The 11,155-nt window shown below is 30.7% G+C and overlaps 1 protein-coding gene across 1 annotated transcript; it reads right to left on the bottom strand.

The window, feature by feature from the left end:
* Nucleotides 1-202: 202 nt before the first annotated feature.
* On the bottom strand, nt 203-1,642 carry LOC137624959 (keratin-associated protein 19-4-like). The gene is made up of 2 exons (XM_068355893.1): nt 1,570-1,642; nt 203-498 (listed from the first exon to the last, which is right to left on the bottom strand). The coding sequence occupies exons 1-2, from the start codon at nt 1,576-1,578 to the stop codon at nt 259-261; spliced, it is 249 nt and encodes an 82-aa protein (XP_068211994.1). The 5' UTR covers nt 1,579-1,642; the 3' UTR covers nt 203-258.
* Nucleotides 1,643-11,155: the final 9,513 nt, after the last annotated feature.

Below are 11,155 nucleotides of genomic sequence, written 5' to 3'. Positions count from 1 at the left end.
CGTGATAATTGGGAGTCAATGAAGTTTTCAGTATGCCTTTTGCTATTCTGGTGACTTCGTTAACGATGGGTGTCTTTATTGACAAGGTATATATTATTTTCTGTGACTGAGAAACACTCAAGAATATCTATATTGTATTAAGAGGTATTTAAATAAGAAAATGTTTTTATAAATTATATGAAAATATATTTATTAAAGCAGTTTAGTATCTCCTAATCATAGACGTAAGGGACAGAGTAACAATATATGTGATGTCTATCAACCGTAAAATCCTCCAAATCCCCCGTAGCCGCCACTAAAACCTCCAAATCCACCTCCATATCCACCTCCATATCCACCATAGCCAAAACCGAAACCGTGGGGTCTGTAGCCATAGCCGCCGAAGCCATAGGGACTACCTCCAAAGAAATGTCGCCTGCTGGGTTCTGGAGCTGGAAGGGCTCCAGTCAGTTCCAGGAGGCCGAAAAGGGCCACTAACAATAGGACTGCAACACTGATCTGCAAAAGAATACAAAAATTAAGTCAAATAAAAATAAAAAAAAAAAAAATCACAAAATCCTGAACTTGGGAATGTACGGTAAAAGTTATTGTGTATTGAGATTGAAAATGAATTCGGGTGAAGAGAAAAGGAAAGACTGAAGAAAATGCTTAGTATGTCAGAGTATGAAAGAGATTATTATAACAGGTCAGGACAAATGGTAGATACAAATGATAAATCTATTTTACTCTTTGATATTATTTCATTTACCGATGGAAGATTTTTGTACATTTAAAAATAGAATCTTATTCTTGCCTTATTTATATATATATATATATATATATATATATATATATATATATATATATATATATATATATATATATATATATATATATATATATATATATATATATATATATGTGTGTGTGTGTGTGTATATATATATATATATATATATATATATATATATATATATATATATATATATATATATATATATATATATATATACTGTATATATATATATATATATATATATATATATATATATATATATATATACACTTGTATATAAATATATATATATTCATATATATATATATATATATATATATATATATATATATATATATATATATATATATATATATATATATATATATGTATATATATATATATATATATATATATATATATATATATATATATATATATATATATATATATATATATATATATATATATATATATATATATAAAGTATTCACAGGATGTATCATTATAAGTATTGTTTTGTAAGTGTTAGTATGTATGGACGCATGAATGTGTATATATGCATTTTTTCTATTTTCAAAGAATTAGTTATTATCTCTTTAGTAAAAAGTATAAACAATGCTATCAAGAGTTGTACTATAATTAGAACTGTACTTTCAAAGTATAGAATCTTCGATCTTTTCAGATATATAAGCTGAAATATGTTTCAATGGTTTTCCTGAGTCTTCACTCATTGAAAACTTTACTTCATTTCATCAAGTTTCTTGGAATGAATTTATGTCGATATTCAATACAAAATGTCATTTTATACTTACAGTTTTCATGATGACGAGGAGATCTGCTACTTCTTCCTTCGATGACTCTGGAATTGTATGTCAGTGTTCTTTGCGCCCTTCTATTTATGGGAGGATCGTTCCTCTGCACAGAGTTGCCAATGATCTATTGTGGAGTCGGATTCTGATGCTGTCCATAGCGTAGCAAGACTTGATAAACGTTCACAACCTATATTGACAGTTGCTATGTAATGTCATTTTCAATCATAATTTTTTCCTCATCGTTAGTTTCATTGCAAGATAAATTCCATCTGTGAGTTTTACATGTTGGCATTATCAGTGGCAATAAAAAAAAAATCCATCGAACATGAAGGGAAGTACTGGGCAAAACCATTTCGCAACTTCCCCGCTAACATTTAGGAACCGTATAGCAGGTGATGATTTGTGCCCTAGGAGTGCCATTACCAACCATCTCCAACCCCCCCCCCCATGACAGTGTCTTCTTCCACTACGACTATCCTACTTTATTGTATGATTCAACACTTGGGCTGGGGAGGGACATCGGGATTCCTTTGGGGTTTCCAAATCCTGAACTCGTTTTAATGCTGCAAAATTACAGGTATACAACAAGGGATTTTGACAGTGTATTGGCGGCGTCGTGATAAAGATTTCCACCACCCAGAAATGGTTCAGATCATAATAAGATGGATGTTCAGTCACTTGGTGGGAGCCTAGTCATCGTTATATTGTTTGAAGTGTTGTTTCTAAGTGAATGGAAGGTTCATTTAGAAGATTAGATGAGAGAGAATTGAACATTTCTAGGAATGCATAAGATATTGAATAAAGGTCAAGAAAACAGGTTATTCAGGACTTAGTATGAGAAAATGGACGCTGGAAGAACGGCTCAACTGTGACTCTTTATCAGAAGCATCTGTCTGTAGCAAAAACGCAAATAGTGAGTGAAAAATACTCGGAACATTGGATGATGCATTAAACCATTTCATGTTTTCCAGAGGATAAGAAATAGCCAAAGATGAGGCAGCCAGATGGTTTGTGTAAACCTTTGAATAATTGATAAGTGATTATGAAAAATTAAGTAATGACAAAGAGAAGAAAATGGAATTACAGGAGGTGATTTTAATGGTTATATTCAATCTTAAACCCATAATAGGTAAACTAGGATATATATATATATATATATATATATATATATATATATATATATATATATATATATATATATATATATATATATATATATATATTTATATATATATATATATATATATATATATATATATATACATATATATGTATATATATATATATATATATATATGTGTGTGTTTTTATATTTATATATATATATACTGTATATGTGTATATATATATATATATATATATATATATATATATATATATATAAATATATATATATATATATATATATATATATATATATATATTTATATATATATATATATATATATATATATATATATACACACATATATATACAGGTATATATATATATATATATATATATATATATATATAAATATACATATATACACAGGTATATATAGACATATATATATATATATATATATATATATATATATATATATATATATATATATATATATATATTTATATTTATATATGTATATGTATATATATACATATATATATATATATATATATATATATATATATATATATATATATATATATATATATATATATGTATATATATATATATATATATATATATATATATATATATATATATATATATATATATATATATATATATATATATATATATTCATATATATATATATATATATATATATATATATATATATATATATATATATATATATATATATATATATATGTATGTACATATATATATATATATATATATATATATATATATATATATATATATATATATATATATATATATATATATATATATATATATTACTACGACTAGCGAATTACATAAAATTGCTAAGCTCTAAAACTCACCTGCTTATACTACATAATTCATTACACAATAGAAACACTCCGAGCTCCGAGAATAATACGCAACTTCCACACAATAATATATATGAACACTGAATATGTAAAAAGTCTTTTTACTTTACTCTCAAAATAAAACTGGGTGATTACTTTACTTTTAACGGGAACTATTTTTAAATCAACCTCTCACTTTGGTTTTTAGTCAGAGGATACGAGCAAAGCTCTGAGAAAAAATATTGGCGATTGAAATAACACACATTACTAAAATAGATATATTCCATAAAATTTTTACAATTCAAAATTAACACCAAAACTAAATTAATCGAAATCTTAAATCTGAATTAAACCCTAGATTAAGACAAAAAATTGTAAACTATTAAAGATTATACAACCAATTGTATCACTGGAAATTAATTTTTCTAAAATATTTAATTTTGACAATTAATGAATAAATTAAACTTTCAGACATAGAAAATAAATGCGAATTACACTTAACTGATACACTCACTTCCTTTAGCTCACACAAGATTACCGAAGGGTTAAGGAAAAATAAATACACTTTATCATATAGAGCCAAAGAAATCATAAAATTATCAATTTTTATGCTGCCTAATTCTTTGTTTGCTTCTAAAGTAATCTCGAAACTGGGAAGTAATACCCAAGCTTCCCAAAAGTCTTTACACTGTTAAGTTCCATGAAAATTTCTTTGATTGCCCTAAAACTATAAAAGGCCTCTTGAATTGTATCATAACTATTATAAATTGGAATATTTCCTAAATAGAGAATTTTTAAATTTTTTATTGTGCCAGAACCAGAAAGTAAATTATTACTGTTATCCTTATTATCAATACAATTTTCTGCCAATGCCGATAAATTGTGTGCAATAACACTGGACGAAAAAGTATTGTTGGGGGTATAATCTAAATTGCCAAGGTCGTCAACGGTGTCTGGGGTTTAAACAGTGGAGTAAAATAAGTATAATGGAAAGGAAATCATAAGACTGCCTCAAATCCAAAGAAGACCACATTAACCTTTCATGGAAATTATTTCTCCACCAGTGACACCTGCAAGAGCTGCTTCCCAAATGTCAACTCCCTACCCTACCATAAAGTGATGGTACCACAATGATTAGTGACTCAAGTATATGCTAAACCCGTTTGATGTGACTGGGAACATTACAAGAATACAATCATCACCAACTTTACTCAGAGTGGCAGGCAAACCGGACAGATTGCCGAGAGTCCTATTTCTATGAAACCGGCCAACCCCTGCCATCCAAAGGACAAGTTTTTTGTTCGAGAAGAGTCCCACGTGCCAGTATGGGAATAATGGCACTCCTATGTGTACAAGCATTATTGGGTAGTTGGCAAGACCACCGCAGCTCCCACAATTGATTTTGAAAAAAAAAAAAAAAAAAAAAAAAAAAAAAAAAAAAACAATCTCGGATATGATGTCCCCTAAAAAATTGGGCAGTAAAATGGGTAAGGCTGGCAGCAGTTGATGAATATGATGGAGAATAAAGCAGTGATAAGTAATAGAAATAGGATGAGAGAAATTTAGCATCAAACTGGGGAAAAAGAAAATTTCTTAATTCGAGAGACCTCTTGCCCTCATCGAGCTTCCGCACGGGAATATGCTGTGCTTAAGATCAATGATTTCATCAAGGCATTCTCTCGTTAAGAGAGTATTCACACTTGAAGTTGAACTTAGTAATGGAGTCTTTACATTTTCTTCAAATATCTCAGTACTATTATCTAACAATACAAAGTGGATTCAAGATCCTCCTATCCACAAATTCTCCAAGAAAAAGAATCTGTTTACCTGCAGCGATATGTATCTAAACAATTATCATAAATTACTATTCCCCATAAGAGCTGATAGGTTAATACAATCTAGAAAATGAGAATGAACATCTTTCAACCATCTGCCTTTCCTCCAAATTGGGTCATAAAGAAAACAAGAATATGCTCTCATCTTTTTTATTTATTTTTTGTTTTTTTCAAAGAAATATACCTTTACTCTAAGTCACCATATACAGTACCCCAAGTCACCACAAACAATGTACATTAGAACATAGTCAGAGGAAAGGGCCTCACTATGCTATACATTATGTTGTATGATTAAGGCAAGATTTATTATATTTGTTTTTTATATATTGAATTATTAAATTCATTATGATATAGCTTGTAATAACGGCAACAAATTAACCATAGATATTGAAATCCTGTATTCAAATGAATACGTTATCCGAATTATGGTTTCGAGCTGGTTACAACCACAAATATAAAGTATCAAAGTCCAACGCTTAGTAATATATCGTAAGTTGAGGTGGGACCCGAACATGTCAGTCTTATTCTCTAACTGATATCAAATAGGTAATTGTCCGATAGGTAAATTAGGAAGAGATTCAGCAGGTGAAGACCCAGACAGGCGAATAATACTCGAAATAAGATAGAATGAAAGAATTTAAACACTTCTTCAGAACAGATTGATCACCAAAATCTTAAAAGACTTCCTCAATTGGCCAATTTTTCTTGTAATTGAAGAAACAGCAAAAATGTGCTTCTCGAACGTGAATTTCCTGCAAAGAATTACACCCAAAATTTTCACAGTTGTTTAGAGTTAAAGAAACATTATTAATTCTGACTCCTAGACCTGAATGTTGAAGAGCGACTGTCCTTGACCTACTTACAATCATATTTTGAGTTGCTTATGGTTCAACTTCATGACCCATATCTACAATGTAATTAGAGTGCTGCAATTTTGTTCAATGTAGATTATAATATCGAAATATAATATGATTAATAAATATACGTGATATAAAAACTCCATAATTCTATAATTGTTCAATAAGTTTATTCGGGTCTAAATGTAATATACGTTCCAAACAAAGCTGAAGTTTTAATTTGGGATGTATCTAGTAAGGTGGTCTTTGTTGTTACTTTATAAAAAGTACAGTAGATAGGACAAAGGAAGATGAAATTAGAAAAAAGAAAAAGTGTTTTCGAAGAAATAAAAGCAAGCCTTTTTTTCGGAGAAATTTCTATGAAGAAATAGAAAAGTTTTTTGAAAAGAGTTTGAATTTTACGAAAACCTTCAAAGTTTGATAAAACTATAACAAAAATATTCAATATTTTCTGTTTAATAGTTGCTACAAGAAGAATGTAGTAAGGGGAGAGGTGGAATTTCAAAATCCACCCTCTCTCTCTCTCTCTCTCTCTCTCTCTCTCTCTCTCTCTCTCTCTCTCTCTCTCTCTCTCTCTCTCTCTCTCTCTTAAGTTGTATAAATACCCTATATCACCAAGAGATGAAAAACCATTGTAAACAAATATCTCACAATGGAAGAGGAAGCCCCACTTTCATTTTGAGCTCTAGGCGCTTATTACCTGGTGGTAAATATATTAACAGGATGTAATTGGGAAACTGGCTGTCAGTTCCCATCTAACTGTAATATATGTTTACAATATGACTTTATCAAAGGATCTAATCAGAATGATTAAAATTGACTTCAGCATTATCTTCGACTTGTAAAGCCATAGCCACCTATACGGATATTATCAATTAATTCACTTTTCAATATTTCACGGGCAGTTTAGGAGCAAGTCTTTGATATAAACCTGAAGTTCAGCCCTTAACAAGACATTTGAGAATGAACTTCATTATCTTTGCCTTTGGATGGGCAGATAATTTTGGAAGAACTGAAAATCTTATAATGGATTTACTGGACTATAAACTATATTATCTTAAAATAAAAATAATTATTGTATTTTCATGATATAAAGTAATTATCCGATAAATTCATCAAAGGTAGTATAACAACCAAAACCTGCAAAGGGACTGCTGTATCCACCATAGCCAAAGCCGTATCCGAAGGATCATTAGCCATAGTTGCCGAAGCCATAAGGACTGCTTCCAAAGGGCTTTAGTTAACTCCTTCAGGACAAAAATGCCAACATCTACAAGGCAACACCTATTTTTTAATGAAAATGATAAAAGAAATCAAAATGAAATTATTCCAATGACACTCTAGAGAGTCTAGACTGTAGAGGAATATACAACTTAGAAGACTAAGTGTATTAACCGCTAGAATTATCATGAGGGTGAGTAATTGAGGTTCTGTACACTGGAAGATTATACACAGAGCATTAAGAACGATCCTGGATCTATATTTATACTGAATATTACCCCAAAGGTAAATTTCTCTACGAGAGAAATGTTCTATCTTCTACTTATTAATATACTGACATAAAATAACTTAAAATTATTTTCATGTACTTTAAAACATACCACGTAAACCATTTTGTTCCTCGAAATCTCATCATTTCTTTAGATAACCACTTAGGCTCAAATTGAACTTACCGTTCTCATGAAGAATAAGATAAATAATCTCTTGTTAACAGACTCTGGAAAATGTACATGTCATACAATGGTGAACTTCTAATTAATGTCTGTGCCTATCAGGACTCTTGCTAACATCCTATTTTGAAATTGGCTTCTAGGGTTGCGACATTTTCGTGTTAAACAAATGGAAAAACTTACACAGCTGATATTGATGGTTGGTACCTTTACCATTACTATTGAAAAGGATTTTTCCATACTATTGTAAATACTTCTGTAAAATACAATGTATTTACTGTCCCGCTGATGAAAAAAAATATCGATCTACTTCTCGCTGAAATAGAACAATTTCTTGTGTAACTGTGGGGAAGAGTGTGGGGTATCCCCCGTCTCGATCTGCTCTGCAGGAATTAATGACAGACAGCTCGAAGCGATTCCAAGTTCTTGTCAACATTCTGTGCCCAAAAGAATTGTTTTTCATCCAGTGAGACTGATTGTTGAGTGAGCCTTGGGGAAGGTTATCCAGGCCCGAATTATCGATGCAAACGTTCGGGTTAACCCGATGTCTACTTTTGGGATTTTCAACGACAATGGAATGTGCAGATGCGAATGCTGCAAGATTAGAATGGCAATGGAAAGAAAACTAGAATGTTTTTTTTTTTTTTCAGATTCAAACAAATAAAACTATGGTTTAACAAGGAATTTATAGCATGATTATACGGAAAGGAATAAGTGGGCCATAAAAAATGCGATCGTAAACTAAATTCTTTTATGAATATCATAATCAAATGTATCGTTTAATGGAATATCAGATGAAGAAAAGGATCATTTTAGAGCAAAATTCTGCGTTAAACTATTGAATACAGTTGCTCCGATTTGTATCGAAATCCTAATAAATCAAAAAGTTTTCACAATCCTATACCTTCTTTTGTCTATAGGTCTACATGGTTGTCAGATCTAGGCTACTGTATAAACTTCGAGTAGGACCTTTTTTTTTTTTTTTTTTTTTTTTTTTTTTTTTTTTTTTTTTTTTTTTGTTCTCTTGCGCTTCTTATATTTTCAAATATAGAAAATGCTTCCTTTTGCAAATATCTTATTGTAATTCTTCCATACTCTGAGATGTTTATCAAATTATCATCAGGTGGATCTGTGGCGCATTAAGTAAGTACTACCACTGATAATACTACTGATATAAAAATGAACATATTTTACTAATGATAAAAAAGACGATATTAATATTGTGACAATAATAGTAGTAATGATAAATATTATTATTAATATAAGTTTTATTATTATTATTATTATTATCATTATTATTATTTATCTATTTTAACTTGAGCAATGTATACATCAACATCATTATCATTAAAGCTAACAGTGATAACAATCAACTTTAACGTGCACATCATTTGAAACTTACTTTACTTTACTTTGACGGCTGTTTTTCCGGTTCTTTACAGCAGGGGAAACCTACTCTCTACAGGACCTCCACTGTTGTTTTACCTTGATCGTTCAGAGTATTTAACGTTCCATATCACGTATTGTTCATTTACTATTAAATTATCACTGTTATACGACTCATTGAATAAATTTTATGAATAATGAGTCCGACACCCCCACCAGACCTACCTCCTCTCGGTATGAGAAAGGTGTGTGTGGGGGTGTCATTTCAGTGATCTTTGCCTTGTCCAAGTTATTTAACCATGGTTCAGATTATGCTAGTATGTCCAAATATTTCTCATTTATCAATTCTCGAATGTGAATGGTCTTATTACCTACATATTGCATATTTACATAGCCAGAGTTTATGACATCCTTAGTAACTATGGTCAGTATTTTCTTGTAGTCTTTTCAATTCTAAGTCATAAGCTTTGCAGTCTCTAGAATTTACTATATGGTCACTCGGTTTGTTTAACTTTGTGCCGTTAATACACTTTGACACTTGCAAATTACACTCCTTGGTGGAATGTTTTCCTGAACATTTCCCGCAGACTTTATCATCATTCTTAGACTTGCAATCTTTTCCAATATGTCCGTACCTCTGACAGTGGTAGCAGGTGATCACGTGGTACCTATCACGTATGTTATAAGTTCTCCATCGTAACGAAACTTTGTCCCCGTTATAATGAATACTCCTCAGAACTTCAGATCATATTTCAGCACATAGTGGGTGGCCCCACCTGAAGCATTTTTTTTTTTCAGGACTACACTTATCTTTTCTTCTATATTTTGGATTTGGTCCAGGCAACAATTTATTTGAATCAAAGCATTTACTACATCTTCTTCATCATTGTACACATTGCCTATCGTTAGTTTTTGGTTTTAGTTTTCCGATTTTTCTCGTTTCAGTGTCAGCAACCAAAGTCCGAATTCTGTTTGCCGCATCTTCTCTGATCATTTTGTTTGCAAAGTTTACAACAGCATTTCCATTCATAGTTGACCTCGTGTTAAGTATAGGAATGACTTGAAGTTCCTGTTCAACTTCGCGTTTTCTTTCCGTGATTTTATTTGTTGTATTTGTTGATTCAATTACCAACAGATTTTTTTCCTTAACTTTATCGGCAAATGTTGGTTTCTCCGGTTTTGGGTCCATCAGTGTTTGAAGTGTTGCCTTGATTGGTTCCATATTCATCGCAAAAATATCAACTTACTCAGTGAGGTCAGTAGTCCGGGGGGAATTTGGTGCGTCTGCGCTAAGGTCCACAAGTTTGTTTTCCAATTCAGTTATCCTGGCGTCTTGTTCGCTCAAGGCCTCTTACCTCATATTCACATCTTCCTTCAATTTTTATATATATATATATATATATATATATATATATATAAATTGGCTTGTCTGGTTTCACCTACGCAGGGTGGGCATAACCAATCCAAGTTTTTTTGTCCCTTTTTTCCCGTCTCCCTCCGTGGTTTTACATATGAGGAAGAAATAGTATGGGACAGACATAGTGCACTGTTTCTTATCACTTAGGTTTCTCCGTAAGATTAATTAATATCTCTTCAATGATATTCTAAGCAAGAAACAAAAAGCAAAAACACGACTCAGGACACGTCCATACCTTAGCGGCTCTAGTGGTCAAAACTCCAGTGAAGAGACTGTTCATAGGAGAGAATTAAGAGATTTAGAATAAACAATAATCAAATGACATATGAATAATGAAAATAAATTCAGCAGTGACCAGATTTTGGACGGATCTTTCTGATCTTTCAGTTGAATCGGTGAACCTCAGAAACATAAACATAACAGATGTTTTTATGTTAA

The sequence above is a fragment of the Palaemon carinicauda genome, chromosome 31 (assembly GCF_036898095.1).
Source record: "Palaemon carinicauda isolate YSFRI2023 chromosome 31, ASM3689809v2, whole genome shotgun sequence".
Classification (NCBI taxonomy): domain Eukaryota; kingdom Metazoa; phylum Arthropoda; class Malacostraca; order Decapoda; family Palaemonidae; genus Palaemon; species Palaemon carinicauda.
The sequence above is the reverse complement of the archived record's forward strand: the minus strand, read 5'-3'. Positions and strand labels throughout refer to the sequence as shown.